Consider the following 17,519-nt stretch of genomic DNA (forward strand, 5'->3'; position numbering starts at 1 on the left):
CTGCCCTTAACCTTCAGAGTGCTTGAGGTTACAAGCCTGTACTACTATGCTACCTTGAAGTTTTGAGGAGGACAAGGACCCCATCGGAATAGAGGACCGGACCGTTAGGCACAGACTTTGTGGGCCGGGGAGCAGGAAGCAGCATTTGAAGCACCCGGGCAAAGGAGCTGTAAGTGGGCAGGGCCAAGCTCCCCCAACAAAACCCACTTCCTACTTTACCGCAGCACTGTAGGAGTTAGGCAGGGCTGGGCCTCCCCTTTCTGTCTGCCCCTTCACCTCCGTACAGAAAGCTCTGGTGCCCTGACCTGGGTGCTCCCAGTGGGTAGGATGGAGGACGAGGAAGGCCCCGAGTATGGGAAGGCTGACTTTGTGCTTTTGGACCAACTGACAATGGAGGACTTCATGAAGAACCTACAGCTCAGGTAGATGGGGCATGGGTGCTGGGCTCCTTTCCCTCCTCTCCTCCCTTCTCATCTATGCAGACCTGAAGGGAGTAAGGAAGGTACACCGGTCCCATCATCAGGGCCTGAGACAGGGTCACACACGCCTAGACAATACAGGCTGAAATAATGGTGTCTCGGGAGGTAACGGTCACCCAGAAAGCAACCAATTTTCAGAGTTGGAGCTGCGCACTGGCTGTCACCACACCCTAAGTGACAAGACCAGAATGTGGTGTCCCCTTGAGAACGATGAGCAAAAGCAAGGGGACCAGGAACTCTAGCGCCCTTTTCTTTGTACCTGCAGATATTTCTTCCCGGGGTCTTATGTGGGACCTGCCTCCAGGCTCCTTGGGAACTTCAGAATAAAATGGGATCCATCCTAGGGTCCCGAAAATCACAGCAAGTTGATGTGATGCTCTGGGTTGTTCAAGAGAGGGGTCCAGGCTACCACGGATGGGTAGAACCGATGCTGGAGCCCGCTTTCCTGCTGAGGAAGGCTGGGAGGGGTCCAGGAGCTAAAAACATGGCATGACAAATGGCTTTGTTGCAGCGGAACTTCATGCCTGCCTCCTAGAGGGGTCTGTGGTGTCCTGGGAAGCTCCCTGGAGAGCACCCGAAGGCAAGGAATCTCCCTAGGCACAGAGGTGGAGGCCGCAGGCTGACCCATGGAGAGGGCTCTCCAGGAAATGAGCCAATGCTTTGTTAGCAGTCGGCCTCATTCTTGTGGAAAGCAAGCTCAGGACCATGCCACCTCTGCTTTGTACACCGAGCCACAGAGGACAGTGGCGGCAGGTCACACAGCTTGTAGTCCCTGGGAGTACCCATGTCACAAGTGGCAGAAAGAGGAACCCTGAGGAGGCCTGCCTGGGGTTGGGCGGGTCCCACACACCAAGGGCAGATGGGACCTCAAGGAGCAAGCAGGCCGGGACTCCTCTCAAAGGACAAAATCCCAGAGAGGGACAGCCCCAGGCTCCTGCTGGTGACTTGGTTTGTGAACGGAAGGGTGGGGAAGTCTGAAGATGGGCTGGAGAGTGGTGGTGGCCATGACTAGGGGGTGAAAAGCAAATCACCACCCTATGATTTGGGTGGGGCAGGGCGAGTCCCCTTCCGGCTCTGGTCCCGCCTAGACTCTGAGACAGGAAACAACCAAGGCCCCCCTCCCTGGAAGAGTCCCCTTTTCTCAGTCTCATTAACCCAGCTGCCCTGCAGGGGTCACCTGGGGCCAGCCCTGATGCTTGAGAAAACGAGGGTTCTTTCATAAGTCAGTCCCCTTTGTGGAATGGGTAAGTCCCTGATTCCTGGAACCTGAGCATCCTGCAGATAGCAGTGTGGACCACTCTGCACAGTGCTAAGGACTGCTCTGGGTAACTCAGTTTACTCAGGATGCATCTTAAGTCAATGAGGACCTTCTTTTCTCCTCTCTATGATCTTCTCTGGGAGGGGCTGCTGACTGCTTGAGGCCTCCCACGTGGATGTGAATGCTGAGGCCTTGTTCTGCTGTACCTAGGTTTGAGAAGGGCCGTATCTATACCTACATCGGTGAGGTGCTGGTATCCGTGAACCCCTACCAGGAGCTGCCACTGTATGGACCAGAGGCCATTGCCAAGTACCAGGGCCGTGAGCTCTACGAGCGACCACCACATCTTTACGCTGTGGCCAATGCTGCCTACAAGGCAATGAAGCGTAGATCCAGGGACACCTGCATTGTCATCTCAGGTACCTGTGCCTGTGAACCGGATGCCAGAGTCATGCCTCACTAATAAATGAGGGGGGGTGCTTCCACCTGTAAGCATGGGTGATGCAATGGAGCTGATGCTCATTCCCTCTCTTCTTGGCAGGGGAGAGTGGGGCAGGGAAGACAGAAGCCAGCAAGCATATCATGCAGTACATCGCTGCTGTCACCAACCCAAGCCAGAGGGCTGAGGTGGAGAGGTGAGCACTTAGGGGCCCAGCAGCGCTGAGGCTTTTTGCTAGGGGATGGGCCTTGGGCTAGGAAGCAAAAGATGAAAGGCAGAAGCCAGCTCAAGCCAACATCTATCAGGAAGGCTCCAGGTCACTCCCCGTACCCTAAAGCCACAGATGAAAGGGCTGAGACCAAGGCAAGGTGTGCACACTGCCAGCTGGGGAGGAGGTGTCATCAACAGGTCTCAAAGCAGGAAAGGGAACATCTTGTGGAGTCTACCGAAGCCTGGAGAAATTGACAGACTGGTGAGGAGGGCCAGGCAGCGTCTGAGTTCCAGTTGCCTTATTCAGGATATGGGCTGGAAGCCCAGCCCTCTACTCTACATTCAGGCCCTGCAGAAGTACCCGGGTCTTAGCCTGTCTCTTCCAGTGGTAGTGTTGTGGTGGGGCCTTGCAGGACACCTGGAAGAATATCAGTCTCCCAGCAGGTGACCATCACTGCTACCTAAGGCCTGCTGGAAAAGAGATGATGGGACCCGGGGGTGCCACAAGAAACGGTACATGGCATTGGCTGAGCACTTGTCCTGGGCTCAGAGCTTTATGGACAATGTGTGTGATACAAGCAAGGTGGACAAGAGCACCTCCAGTTCTCAAAACGAAGCTGACAGTCATGCACAGCGCAGGGGACACTCTGAACACGGCGGACCACTCCCTCCTCAGCCAGCTCAGCTTCCTGGCCCATCCTGAGACGCTGTGGTTATTCTCTAGATGGGGGTCTTTGCACTGAGTCCCTAGTCCCTCTGTCCACAGGGTGAAGGATGTACTGCTGAAGTCCACCTGTGTGCTGGAAGCCTTTGGCAATGCCCGAACCAACCGCAACCACAATTCTAGCCGCTTCGGCAAGTACATGGACATCAACTTCGACTTCAAGGGGGATCCTGTTGGAGGACACATCCACAGCTATCTGCTGGAGAAGGTGGGCGGGTGGCCTGAGGTGACCCTTCCCTGACGCGAAGGTCCCAGGGGCTGGGAACATACATGGGGAAAGCAGAGCCCTCAGGGGCCCTTCTCTGGGCCTCAGTGTCCCTATGTCACAGCGTCCCTACTCCTGGGCTGCTTTCCTCCTGGTAATACACAGACCGGGTCCTTGGTGCGGACCCACTCCTGGATTGGAATCCAACTACCCCTCTTGCCTCAGTCTAGGGTCCTCAAGCAGCATGTGGGTGAGAGGAACTTCCACGCCTTCTACCAGGTGAGTCTCTGTGAGTGGAGAGGGGATGAGAGCAAACTAGCAAACAAAGGGAGAGGTGGGGAAGGGCAGTAGGCTGGACCTGTCTTCCTTCCCTTCCTCACTGCCCCCAATTTCCCCTCTCTGCCCAACACTAACCAGCCCCCAACCATGTCTTTATTCCCCTTACCTCTATCCCAAAGATCCCTGGTGCTTCACCCCAGGCACCAAAGAGTGGGAGATTCTTGAGAATGGAGTTGTCTCCAATATCTGAGGCCCAGAGACTTTAAGTACCCTGGGACACAGGCAGTTTTCCTATGGGTTCTGTGTCGGAATCATCCTGTTTCTGTTGGGGGATGGGGTTGATAAAGGAGGGTCCTTGAAACTCAGTGCCTAACGAAAGGACTTATGTGCCTTCCAGTTGCTTAGGGGCAGTGATGACCAAAAGCTGCAAGGACTGCATCTGGAGAGGAATCCCGCTGTGTATAACTTCACACGCCAGGGAGCTGGGCTCAGCATGGGTGTGCACAATGTGAGGGCAAGGGGTACGGGTCTCAGTCAGACTTAGGGAGTAGACAGCGATTGGCTTAGGCCAGAGGGTGTGAGCCGTTCAAGTAAGTGGGAGAGAAAATCATGTAGGATCTCCTCCTGCTTATGTGTTGCTTTATTGGTTGATGAATAAAGCTACTTCGGCCTATGACAGGGCAGGGTAAAGCCGGGTGGGAAATCTGAAGAGATATAGAAAGGAATAGGCAGAGTTAGAGAGGCGCTGAAGGAGAAAGATGCCCACCTGCCAGAACCTTACTGGTAAACCACGAGCCTCGTGGTACAATATAAAATAACAGAAATAGGTCAATTTAAGATGTAAGAGTTAGGCCGGGCGGTGGTGGCGCACGCCTTTAATCCCAGCACTCGGGAGGCAGAGGCAGGCGGATCTCTGTGAGTTCGAGGCCAGCCTGGTCTACAAAAGCTAGTTCCAGGACAGGAACCAAAAGCTACGGAGAAACCCTGTCTCGAAAATCCAAAAAAAGAAAAAAGAAAAAAAAAAAGATGTAAGAGTTAGTTAATAAAAAGCCTGAGCTAATAGGCTGAGCAGTGGTTTTAATTAATATAGTTTCTGTGTAATTATTTTGTGTCTGGGTGGCCAGGAAATGAACAAGCAGCCCCTGCCTACAAGAAAATAGTTCAGGGAGGAGACAGGATAGTGGATGAGCACATATGGATGGAGGAATAGGGATTCATGGAGAAGAGAGGGTGAGCAGGTGAGGTCTAATAAGGGCAGGGGTCCTGGGCCCATGTTACGTGGGTGGTAAACACCTTCTCCCCTAGGCTTTGGATAGTGATGAGAAGAACCACCAAGCCGTGATGGAGGCTATGAGGATCATTGGCTTCAGTCCTGAGGAGGTGGAGTCCATCCATCGAATCCTAGCTGCCATACTGCACCTGGTGAGCTTGGCCTGGAAACCGGGAGGGCGACCTCTCCTCCTGGGAGCGTCCATGGAGGAAGGATTGGACTTAGTGGGGGATATTCCCGCAGAATCATTGAGCCGCCTTCCTCCCCTGCTGAGTCTGAGTGGGCCATGAGTAGGGTCTGATACGGAGTGGGGAGCCTAGGCTCTTTGACAGCTGAGTCTGACTCTCACACCTCTGGCGCTGTGGCCTCTGAGCTCTTCCTCAGCACCTCTCTGCTTCGGTTCTTCTTGAGAGGCCTCAGTTGCAGGTTTTAGACCTCTGCTGTGTCCGTGGCTCACAGTGGTCAGTTGACAGCGCTGGCTGGGTGAAAGCTGTGTTCTCCCACGCCCACATCCTCTGTCTCCATCTGTGTCCATCGGTCCTCTGTCCTCTCCACGGAAGGCAGCCAGCCTGCTCATGATTCCTTCGTCACCAGGGCAACATCGAGTTTGTGGAGACGGAGGAAAATGGGCCACAGAAAGGAGGGCTGGCAGTGGCGGAGGAGGCCCTGGTAGACTACGTGGCCAAGCTAACAGCTACACCCAGAGACCTTGTTCTTCGAACCTTGCTGGCTCGTACAGTGGCTTCCGGAGGCCGAGAACTCATAGAGAAAGGCCACACTGCGGCTGAGGCAAGCTATGCCCGGGACGCCTGTGCCAAGGTATTCAGTTCTTCTCAGAGCAGCTGGAAGGAGAAACCATGGGGCCTTGATAGGGATGGTGGGCTGGTCACACAGAAAACACGTCCTACTCCAGGCAGTGTACCAGCGGTTGTTTGAGTGGGTCGTGGACAGGATCAATGGCATCATGGAACCCCGGGGCCGTGACCCTCGGCGCGATGGCAAGGACACAGTCATTGGTGTGCTGGACATTTATGGCTTTGAAGTCTTCCCCGTCAACAGGTAGGCAACCCAGCCAACTGCAACTGTTCATTTGATCCTGTAACCACTGTGGCCACCGTAATCCAGAAACTTTGGGCCAGGAGGAAGGACTGTTTAGATTCTCCTGCTGGCCCTTGAGTCTAAGCTTGCCTTAGTTCTACCCCCCGGCCAGTTATGGTAACCTGATGGCAGGCAAAATTTGTGGGCTCGGGGGCTGGAGAGATGGCTCAGTGGTTAAGAGCATTGCCTTCTCTTCCAAAGGTCCTGAGTTCAATTCCCAGCAACCACATGGTGACTCACAACCATCTGTAATGAGATCTGGTGCCCTCTTCTGGCCTGCACGCATACAAACAAACAGAATAATGTATACCTAATAGATTAAAAAAAAATGTGGGCTCCCTTCTCTTGATGGTGGCTCCCAAGTCCATTCTGGTACACGGGGTGGTAGGGTGGAGAGCTCATACCTCACAGTGCAGAGCTATTAGGAGACAGGCAGCTGTCCATCACTACCTAACACCCAAGGAGCGAAAGCCCCTCTGAAGGTCCCACCCCACCCCCAGCTTTGAGCAGTTCTGCATCAACTATTGCAACGAGAAGCTCCAGCAGCTCTTCATCCAGCTTATCCTGAAGCAAGAACAAGAGGAGTATGAGCGCGAGGGCATCGCCTGGCAGAGCGTGAGCACAGCCGCTGGGCTGGCGGGGGCGGTGGGGGCTGGGGTGGGACAGGGGAGGGGGGCTGGTGGCTATCAGAGAGGAGCATGCCTTAGGAGCCTCAAGGGACCTGGAGGGCAACAAGCAGGTCCTGAGCAAGGGGAGGCGACTGGTCAGTGTCGGGAGTTTTTCTAGAGCCTCCCTTCTGGTGTCCTCCACTCCAGATTGAATACTTCAACAACGCCACCATCGTGGAACTAGTCGAGCGGCCCCACCGAGGCATCCTGGCTGTGCTAGATGAGGCCTGCAGCACAGCAGGCCCAATCACTGACCGCATCTTCCTGCAGACCCTGGACACACATCACCGCCACCACCCACACTATTCTAGCCGCCAGGTGCGCTAGCTGTCCCCGTGCAGTGATAGCACCGAGGGTGGGGATGAGTAGAGAGGTGTTACGATGCTCCAACTAGCCTGATGCTGCTGTCATAGTTACCTATGGGTGCCTGTGGGATTGTCCCTCACACAGACTACAAAGCTGCCCCCATTGCCCATGTCTTACCATTGCCTGTACCACAGCTTTGCCCTACAGATAAAACCATGGAGTTTGGCCGAGACTTCCGGATCAAACACTATGCAGGGGATGTCACGTGAGTAGGACCTTCAGTCCCAAGAAGCATAGGTACAGGAAAGACACAAAGTTTTGGGTCCTACCCCAGCTGTATGCATCTAGACGCTCCTTTAAAACACCCAGGTCAAACTGGGCATGGTGGCATACACTTTCAATCCCAGCACTTAGAAGGCAGAGGCAGGCAGCTATCTGTGAGTTCAAGGTCATTCCACTCTACATAGTGACTTCCAGGTCAGCCAGGGCTACACAATAGGGAGACCCTCTCAAAAAAAACCAAAACAAAAACCTAACAACAACAAAATACCCATTCTAGAGCCCTACCTTATCCATCTTATATGAAGGAGCTTCAGGTTGGAAGATAGTCCCTAGAAAGCAATAATCCTGCATTTCTTTTTTTTTTTTCTTCTTTGTTTCCCTTACCCTTTTCTTCCTTCTTTCCTTTCTATCTTTTTCTTTTTGTCCTGGAGATCAGATTTGGGGTCTTTGTGCACACAGCAGGCAAGCACTGTTCCAGTGAGTACCTCCCGAGCCTTTACGTGGTCTATGTAGGTTGTCACTACTGGCCTAGAACCCGTGGCTCTCCTCCATCAGCCTTCCAATTGTTGGGATTGTGTGCACGTACCCCCATGTCTGGCTAATACCTTGCGCTTACAGTTGGCCCCGGTGGGGGCTCACTCCAGTTCCCAGACAGCTGTCCTGGATTGCTTTCTATTGCTGCCATAAGGGCCACGACCAAGAGCGACTTGGGGAGGAAAAGGTTTATTTCAGAAACATAATCCAATTATAGTTCCTTGTTGAGGGAAGCAGGGGCAGGAACTCAAGGCAGGAACTGAAGCAGAGGCCCTGGAGAAGCGATGCTTGCTGGCTTGCTTTCCTTGGCTCTCTCAGCCTGCTTTCTCACACTACCCAGGACCACGTTCCCAGGGATAGTTCTGCTCACACTGGTCTGGGCTCTCTCATACGGATCCAGAGAATGTCCCAGGGCTGGAGAGATGGCTCAGTGCTTAGGGACCCTGGTTACTCTTCTAGAGAACTTTGGTTTGATACCCAGCACCTACATGACAGCTTACAACTATCTGTAACTACAGTCCTAGGGATCTGATGCCTTCTTCTGGTCTCCATGGGCACCAAAGACACAAGTCATGAACTGAAATACATGCAGGCAAAACATCCATACACATAAAACAAAAATAAATGAATAAACCTATAAAAAATATACATAAAAACATGTCTTCCAGACTTGCCTACAGCCCAGTCTGATGGAAGCATCTCCCAGTCAAGGTTCCCGTTTCTCAGATGTCTCTAGCTTGTGTCAAGTTGACAAAAAAACTAACTAGCACCACACTTCTGAGCTTCCAAGTCTAGGTTTTCTTTCTGGGCTTGTCATTATGACCGATAATTTACCTCTCATTCCTCTCTGAAGTGCAGTATTTGATGGAAGCTTCCCAAGGAGAGGAAATTGATGATCATACCTGTTACAGTAATCCACACTTGTGTCTTCATCAGTGCTATAAGCAGAGCCAATATTTATCAATTAACTTTCCAGTGGTCCAAGAACCAAGAATTATTCTGAGGTTCTATGTCACAAGGCTGGAGTTTTTTGTCATGACTGTAATTGCTGGTATTCATAGAAACCCAGTAGACCTGGCTCAAGTATTTAATGTACCTCAAGAAGCGGAGCCATGAGATAGCGTTTCCAAAGCCACCCAGTGCCCTCGAGGAAGAGCTAGGATTTGGTGCTGGGATGTTTGGCTTTAGTCCTGGGACCTCCGCCACTGAGTCCTTTCCGGGAGGGGAGTTTATCCTAAGGAGAATAGGTGTAGGGGACAAAAGAGAACGCAGACCCAAGGGAGACTAGGAAGCAGAGGATAGCAGCTGGAAGATACTAACCCAGGAAATTAGAGATAGGTGCCAGAAGGTGGAACTCTAGGTAGCCTGTCTGCTGGGCCCTTGATCTACTCACCCACTCTTGTCTTGGTCAGGTACTCTGTGGAGGGCTTCATTGACAAGAATAGAGATTCCCTTTTCCAGGACTTCAAACGGCTGCTGTACAATAGGTGAGTGCGGCTTTCGCCAGGCCAGGCTGGGGGCTAGGGACTCTGAGGTCTAATCCCTACTTAATTCACAGACAGCCTGAGAGGTTCAAAAATAAAACTACGTAGTTTGGAGCCATCTTAGGTCACGCGAGCTATGCCTTGCCAGGGCATCTGGGTAAACGCAGCTTGTGTCTACAGTGCAGATCCCACCTTGCGAGCCATGTGGCCTGATGGGCAACAGGACATTACAGAAGTAACCAAGCGCCCCCTGACAGCTGGCACACTTTTTAAGAACTCTATGGTTGCGCTAGTGGAGAACTTGGCTTCCAAGGTATTGCCTTTCACGTCCTTCTCTGTCATGAAGGGGTGGGCATTCTTATTCTGTCTGCTTGAGTCCTGCTTGCCCCACTAGGGACCAGATCCGTAGTAGAGGTTAGATACGGGACTCAGAGGTCAGACTTGTACAACCACTGAACACAGGGCAGGCTTTGAAAGCAGTAAACCCTTGGCCTCCTGGGTAAGAGTGTCTGAAAGTCACAGGGACCGTAAATCGGCACTAGCTCTCTTGGGGAACTTCAGACCAAAAGTCAGAGGAGCAACTGAGAGGAGGGTATGGAAGGGTGTGTTAGCAGAACATCCAGAAACGGTAGCCTCTCTGGGGCAAAGGGAGAAGGCAGGGAGAAGAGTTCCTTCCTCCTTCCTGGACTGGAACCTAGCTCTGGGCTCTGGTTGGTGAGGCTCTAGGTCTCTTGTTCTGCTGTGATTTCCCTTTTCCCAGCTCTGCTAATCCAGCTCTTTGGGGCCTGAGAAGCCCTGTCTTCTTGGGGCAGGACACACAGAAACCACGAGCTTAGGCCCCTAAGTGTCCTCTGTCCCTACAGGAGCCCTTCTATGTACGCTGCATCAAGCCCAATGAAGACAAAGTGGCTGGGCGGCTCGATGAAGCCCACTGTCGCCACCAGGTGGCGTACCTGGGTCTCCTGGAGAATGTGAGGGTCCGAAGGGCTGGCTTTGCTTCCCGCCAGCCCTACCCGCGATTCCTGCTCAGGTACAGGCTTCCACACCCACCACAAACGTGGGCGATGACTCCATGTGGAATCTGGCAGGTAGAAGCAGAGGGACCCTAAATAATGTCTTAAATGACAATGCAAGTTGGAGCCAGTGTACCTCTGGCCCCAAGGCACCGAAATGTCAGTGAGAAAGTGTGGGGAAGATGTGTGTATGTGAACATGTGTATATGTGCAAGGCCATATGTGGGGACACATGTAATAGGTATGGGAAGAAATTGATGGTGAGGGCAAGGCCCAAGGTCATAACTGTCAGTCCCGTGGATTCCCGGTACCCCTACATTCTTCCCAGGGCTGGTCACAAAGGGGGGATAGATGTGTACTGTCTGACACCAAATTCCCACCTTCCTATTCTGTGGTGACAGGTACAAGATGACCTGCGAGTACACGTGGCCCAACCACCTGCTGGGCTCTGACAAGGAGGCTGTGAGTGCCCTGCTGGAGCAGCATGGGCTGCAAGGGGATGTGGCCTTTGGCCACAGCAAGCTCTTCATCCGATCCCCAAGGACGCTGGTCACTCTGGAACAGAGCCGAGCTCGGCTCATTCCCATCATTGTGTTATTGCTGCAGAAGGTGCGAGGAGGGGTGCCGGTTGGACACCCTCTTTGGGGGGGATGGGTGTCCACAGAGAGCTGCAGACTATGTCTTGCCCATTGCACTCTTGATGGTGTTCCTGATATTTTTTTTTTTTTTTTTTTGGTTTTTCGAGACAGGGTTTCTCTGTGGTTTTGGAGCCTGTCCTGGAACTAGCTCTTGTGGACCAGGCTGGTCTCGAACTCACAGAGATCCGCCTGCCTCTGCCTCCCGAGTGCTGGGATTAAAGGCGTGCGCCACCACCGCCCGGCTGTTCCTGATATTTTGAAGTCATGCATGGGTCCCTGGCTGCCTTCCTTGTCGAGGTTCAGTCTGAGTTCTGATGGTCACATTCTGGGGATGTCCCTCTGTCTCTGGGAGCCATGGAGATGTCCATCTCCTGTCTCCTCTCTCCCACACAAGCTTTCTGCCTAGGGTGCCAACAAGGCCCAGCTTATAAGGTCTGGTACAGAAGAGCTGCTCTTTCCTGAGAGCCCGCAGAGCCTTAAGCAGGGCTTGTCTATCCTCGAGGGCCACACGCTTACCCAAGAACAAGCCTCCAGATGGAATTGGCTCCAAAGAGCAGGAGGCATGGTCAGCCTTCTTGAAGACAAGCGAGGGGTGCTCAAGAAAGACTAAAGGCCATCTTAGAGTAGGACATTAGTGCCTTGCTTGGGAATGACCCCATGTTCTATCCCATGGGTTCCATCTAGGCATGGCGTGGCACCCTGGCTAGGTGGCGCTGCCGGCGGCTAAGGGCCATCTACACTATCATGCGCTGGTTCCGGAGGCACAAGGTGCGTGCTCACCTGGTTGAACTGCAGCGAAGGTTCCAGGCTGCACGGCAGCCCCCACTCTACGGCCGTGACCTTGTGTGGCCACCACCTCCTGCTGTGTTGCAGCCCTTCCAGGACACTTGCCATGTTCTCTTCAGCAGGTATCATCCCAGTCCTCCATATGATTTCCCATGCAGCTGATGTCCTCTGAATCCTTGAGCCTGACTGGGAGACCCATCCTCACCCCCTGAATAAGCAGGAAGATAGGGTTGAGTAGTAGTAACTGGCCATCGAGGTGCCATGATTGTACTGGTCCAGTGCCATGGCCTCCACAGGGGACGCTAGTTAGGGAGGCTGGGAAATGGGGACTCCGTGTTGGCATGGACCTAGAAGTCTGAGTAGTTCTCCGGAAGGAGAACACAAAACAAGTGTCAGGCTGAATGACTGTAGGTTTGGACACAAAAGGTCAAGGCCAGAAAGATAGGTGGGGATGGAGACCCAAAGGGCAATCAGCATCAGATGAAGAAATGGCTCTTTGGGGGAGGAGCTGGAGAAGCCATGAACACAGATAGGTGTCTTCTGATCCTTGTCCTCTTCAAGGTGGCGGGCACGGCAGTTAGTGAAGAACATTCCTCCTTCAGACATGACCCAGATCAAGGCCAAGGTGGCTGCTATGGGGGCCTTGCAAGGACTGCGTCAGGACTGGGGCTGCCAGCGGGCCTGGGCCCGAGACTACCTGTCCTCTGTGAGTATCGTCCGGTCCAGGGCAATGAGTGCTCAGAACTGAACTAACACTGGCATGGGTCTTACCAGCTCAGCTATTCTGTCCATCCTGGTGTTGCCTGGCCTGTTGAATGTTCTTCTTGGCCCTGCTCCAAACGTTCTTGCTTGAGGTTTTGGGATTTTTTTTCTTTTTTGTTTGTTTTGTTTTGTTTTTCGAGACAGGGTTTCTCTGTGGTTTTGGAGCCTGTCCTGGAACTAGCTCTTGTAGACCAGGCTGGTCTCGAACTCACAGAGATCCGCCTGCCTCTGCCTCCCAAGTGCTGGGATTAAAGGCGTGCGCCACCACCGCCCGGCAGAGGTTTTGGGATTTTTCAACCGTACCCAATCCTAGATTCTGTTGAGCAACGCCGGCCCCCTGAGAATCCGGTGTTCTCAGGCACAGGTGCCCTTCATATTCTCGGTTACAGTACCCATTCAGACACAAGCACACACATGGGCATGCGTGCACATCCTCTCACACGTCACATTTACCAATGTTCCTGTTGCCATGGCTCCCTTCACCTTCTCCCGGCTACTGTCAGTTTGCCATCTCTTTCGCTTGCCTTCTGTTGCTGTGATAAACACTGTGGCCAAAAACAACCTGGGTGGAAAAGGGTTCATTTCAGTGCATAGAGTATAGTCAACCGTCCAGGGAAGCCCAGGCAGGGACTCAGGGCAGGAACTGATGCAGAAACCACAGGGGGGTGTTGCCAACTGGCCCACTCTCCTTGTCTTGCTCAACCATCATTTAGGTAGCCCAGGCCCACCTGCCTAGGGACACCACCCACAGTGGGCGGGGCCCTCTTGCCTCAATAAGCAATTAAGAAAATATCACGTAGGCACTTCTCAGGTGTGTCAAGTTGACAACTAACATTAGCTATGACATCATCCCTGGGCCTGGTCCCCAGAGTACTTCTGTGTGGTTGGGTGAGACATGCAACCCATTCATGCCTTCTGGAGCCTTTCTCTAGAACTTCCACATAAAATCCAGTCCAGCCAGGCTAGTTTGCAGGAAGAGGAGGCCATTCAACTGTCAAAACAGTGAAGTTCTGTGTCCTCCGCTCTCAAAGAATCCGTGTGCTCAGTTGCGGAAGTACAGGATCTTGACTTAGATTCACCAAGGTGGAGAAAGATATTTTGCTGAGAGTTTCTGTCAATCCAGCATGATTCCAGCCCCCACCCCAATTACCCTCTTCCCATCATTTGTCCTCAGGACACTGACAACCCCACAGCTTCTCACCTGTTTGCTGAGCAACTGAAAGCTCTTCGGGAGAAGGATGGTTTTGGGTCCGTGCTTTTTTCCAGTCACGTGCGCAAGGTTGGTACTTGGATGGAGGTCATGGGGCACAAAGATGAGAGACACTCAGGGGAGACCTGAGACTGCCCCAGCTAGTTCTGGTGGCTTCTGATACCCTAGAAAGCGTCATCCCCGGTCAGTCAGTGAGGAGAGGACATAGAGGGGGAGGAAGTTGGGGTTGCTGGGCCTGGAGAAGAATGGGCAGTACCAGCCTGGGCCCAGCCAGCTCCTCTGCAGGTGAATCGCTTCCGCAAGAGCCGAGACCGGGCCCTCCTGCTCACCGATCGGCATCTCTACAAGCTGGAGCCTGGCCGACAGTACCGGGTGATGCGGGCTGTGCCCCTGGATGCGGTGAGCATGGTAGACATTCTCCACCACCTGTAGAGTGTCAGTGAGGACCCTGGGAGCCTTACCTCATCTTCTCCATCATCTGTCTAGGTCACCCTCACTCCACGGATGGTAGCACTCCTCTGAAAACACTATAGTAACTTTCTTTCTCGAGTACCTCGACGCCCCTTCCTCAAGCTTTCACGCTCTAGCCAACTCAAATAGTCCCTCTCTCTCTGCCTTTGCTGTCTTAGAGAATCTCCTGCCTGTGTAGATCTGAGCCCTCACCATAACTTTCAGTCACCTCCTCTGGGACACTGTCCCTTCCTCTGCCTGGCCCTATGGCTACTTGGTTCTTTGCATGCCAGCTTCAGTTCCAAGAATTTTCTTTCTCATAGGACAAGGAGAAGCCTGAGACAGGGATGGGGCTATGTTACCTCTCATTCTCCCACCCCTGGTGACTCCATTGCTATGAGTGCCAAAGGACCAGTGGTATCACTCTATGTGATACAGTAGCTATATCCTATTGTATGATGTCATGCCCGTCTTCCCCTCTGTCAGCAGGGATCAGAGAGGGGAGGCAGGGATGGCAGAGAGTGGCTGGACACTGGAGTGGACACTGCCAAAGATAGGGCTCCCCAAGTGGGGCTCAGGGAAGTCTTGTTGGAAGGAAGAGGTTTGCTTGATGTGATTCTGATCCCAAGCTCTCTGTTCAGGTGACAGGGCTGAGTGTGACCAGTGGACGAGACCAGCTGGTGGTGCTACATGCCCAAGGCTATGATGACCTTGTAGTGTGTCTACACCGTTCCCAGCCACCACTCGACAATCGCATTGGGGAGCTGGTGGGCATGCTAGCTGCACACTGCCAAGGGTGAGTCTGGGGTCCTTTTGGGAAGTGGGCATACAGAGCTCTGCCACCCTGACCCTCTGCTCTTCCTGCTGCAGGGAGGGGCGAACCCTGGAGGTCCGTGTTTCTGACTGTATCCCACTGAGTCAACGTGGTGCCCGGCGCCTCATCTCTGTGGAGCCAAGGCCAGAGCAGCCTGAGCCAGATTTCAAATGTAGCCGCGGTGCCTTTACCCTCCTCTGGCCAAGCCACTGAGCCGGCCCAAGCCAGTCTAGCTTGGTTTCCACAGAGTTCTAAAAACACCTGGCTTTGCCGTGGCCACACCAAAGGCCAGGACTTGTACACTCCTGCCTGGAACATCACACAATAAAGATGCTATATTTGTGTCTAGTGTGGCTGCTGCTGCCTTGGCCAGTGTTTACCCAGCATTCCCTGCTCATCCACTGCAGGCCTACATAAATTGAAGCAGAAGGCCTGAAGACCCAGTCTGAGGTGTGTGAGAAGACCCCAGATGTAAGAGCACCAACCCACGGCCAGGCTCCATTCAGAGCCCATGGTTGGAGGGAAGTGTTCTCCATAAACGTACCTCCCTGGACACCCAAGGCAGCTCTCATGGTCTGCCTGCCTCTGCCTCCTAAGTGCTGGAATTAAAGGTGTGCACCACCACTCCCAACAAAAGATTTTACTTTTAAAATTATGTGTATGTGTATATTGGTGTGTCCCTATGAATAAAGGTCATCTTATTTTGTTCCCAAATAAATAGGTTTCTTTCCTCTCTTTTAAAAATGTTTGTGTGTGTTTATGTGTATGCCTGGTGTCTCTGGAGGCCAGAAGAGGGTGTCAGACCCCTAGAGCTGGAATGTTAGGTTCCTATGCGTCGCCTGAAGTGGGTGCTGGGATCCGAGCTCACCTCTCGGCTGAACCCTCTCTCAGCCCCGAGACTGTCCTTTGCAATGGTCTCACACTGTGCAGGCTAGCCTTGAACTCCCTAGGTAACTGAGAATGACCGTGAACTTCTAGTCCTCCTGCTCATACCCCCAGAGCGCTAGGATTATAGGTGAGCAGCATGCACCCAGTTTGTACAGTGTGAGGCACAGGTGGAGACCAGCATCTATTACCAAACAAACCCAGGTCTTCCTGCAGGTCAGGTGAGCATTCTGCCGTGTGCCCTGCATGGCTATTCCCAAAGGGGACCTTTCAATCACCAGGTCCTACACAATCCCAGGCATAAAGTGTCTCCTGGTCTTTGGGAATTACCTCATCAGAGAGCTGGTAATATCTGCTCACTTTGATCTAAACCTCCAGTTTTTATGCTCCGGGAGAGTCTAGAGCAGCCAACCTTAACCTGTGGGTCCCGACCCCTTTGAGTCTCATAGCAGACATCTTGTATATCAGCTATTTACATTACCATCCATAACAGTAGCAAAATTATACTTATGAGGGAGCAACAAAATAATTTTATGGTTTCAAAGGCCAAAGCCAGTTCCAGTGTCTCTCTCTTTTCTTGCTACCTTCAGATCCAGATGTAAAACTCTCAGCTGTTTCTCCAGCGCCATGTCTACTTTCTTGCCACCATGCTCCCTGCCATGACCATAATGGACTAAACCTTTGAAACCACGAGCAAGGCCCAGTTAAATGTTTTCCTTTCTAAGAGTTGCTATGTTCACGGCATCCCTTCACAGCAAGAGAAGACTAAGACAGCCGCTCAGAGACCCAGAGCCAGAAACCCCACAAGTACTATATAGCATAATACCCCCCAGAAGTGTGCTTGCCAGGCTTTGAGACGTGAGATTGACTAGACAATATGGAGGGTGCCTACAAGAGAGGTCGTATAGCCAGGTGGTGGTGCACACCTTTACTCCCAGCACTCGGGAGGCAGAGGCAGGTGGATCTCTGTGAGTTCGAGACCAGACTGATCTACAGAGGGAGTTCCAGGACAGGCTCCAAAGCTACAGAGAAACCCTGTCTCAAAAAAACAAAAACAAAACAAAACAACAAGAGAGGTGGTACAAATGGAGATAGTCAGAAAAAAATGTACCATAGAACCCAAGTGTGGCAAGAGGGTTACCTGGGAAACAGGTAGAAAGAAACAAGGAGCTCTGAGAACTTTTGTCTGACTTATGTGATTACACAAACACTCGCTCGCTCTCTCCCTTTTTGGGTTTTTTGAGACAGAGTTTCTATATGTAGCCCCGGCTGCCTGGAACTCACAGAGATCCTCCTGCCTCTCCCTCCCGAGTGCTGGGGTTAAAGGCATGCACCACTGCTGCCGGGTCACCCATCTTCGTTTTGCAAGTGTTTGCCTGTTTTCTCTCAACTCCTATAATGACGGTTACAACGCCGCGTGAGCTCCTGGGTGGCAGTGCACAACACAGGCTACAAGTTCCCCTTGAAGTCAGGGGCCCATGGGTAGCCAAGCCCACTTCAAGGGCAGAGCTCTCAGGAGACTCCCAGCATTCCACTGGGTAGGGCCAGTCAAGTCCTGTCTGCATCAAGCCCCTCTGACCCCCAGCATCCACCACCTGGACTCACCAGTCAGAACCACTGCTTTCGCCCTGTCTATCCATCTGCGGATGGCAATGGCTATCTATTGTCCCCTGACAGATGGGAATTTTCCAGGTTGGATATGTGGAGTTTGACCTTCCTATGGTG

At 52.7% G+C, this 17,519-nt stretch overlaps 1 protein-coding gene across 1 annotated transcript; it reads left to right on the forward strand.

The window, feature by feature from the left end:
• Nucleotides 1–251: 251 nt before the first annotated feature.
• On the forward strand, nucleotides 252–15,614 carry Myo1g (myosin IG). Its single transcript, XM_057771719.1, has 22 exons — nucleotides 252–422; nucleotides 1,948–2,156; nucleotides 2,279–2,372; nucleotides 3,153–3,318; nucleotides 3,541–3,594; nucleotides 3,992–4,102; nucleotides 4,900–5,016; nucleotides 5,459–5,683; nucleotides 5,778–5,923; nucleotides 6,463–6,577; nucleotides 6,778–6,948; nucleotides 7,131–7,201; nucleotides 9,165–9,239; nucleotides 9,417–9,549; nucleotides 10,100–10,266; nucleotides 10,651–10,858; nucleotides 11,572–11,795; nucleotides 12,235–12,379; nucleotides 13,610–13,714; nucleotides 13,931–14,044; nucleotides 14,737–14,891; nucleotides 14,966–15,614. The coding sequence occupies exons 1-22, from the start codon at nucleotides 328–330 to the stop codon at nucleotides 15,120–15,122; spliced, it is 3,057 nt and encodes a 1,018-aa protein (XP_057627702.1). The 5' UTR covers nucleotides 252–327; the 3' UTR covers nucleotides 15,123–15,614.
• Nucleotides 15,615–17,519: the final 1,905 nt, after the last annotated feature.

The sequence above is a fragment of the Chionomys nivalis genome, chromosome 6 (genome assembly GCF_950005125.1).
Source record: "Chionomys nivalis chromosome 6, mChiNiv1.1, whole genome shotgun sequence".
Taxonomy (NCBI): Eukaryota; Metazoa; Chordata; class Mammalia; order Rodentia; family Cricetidae; genus Chionomys; species Chionomys nivalis.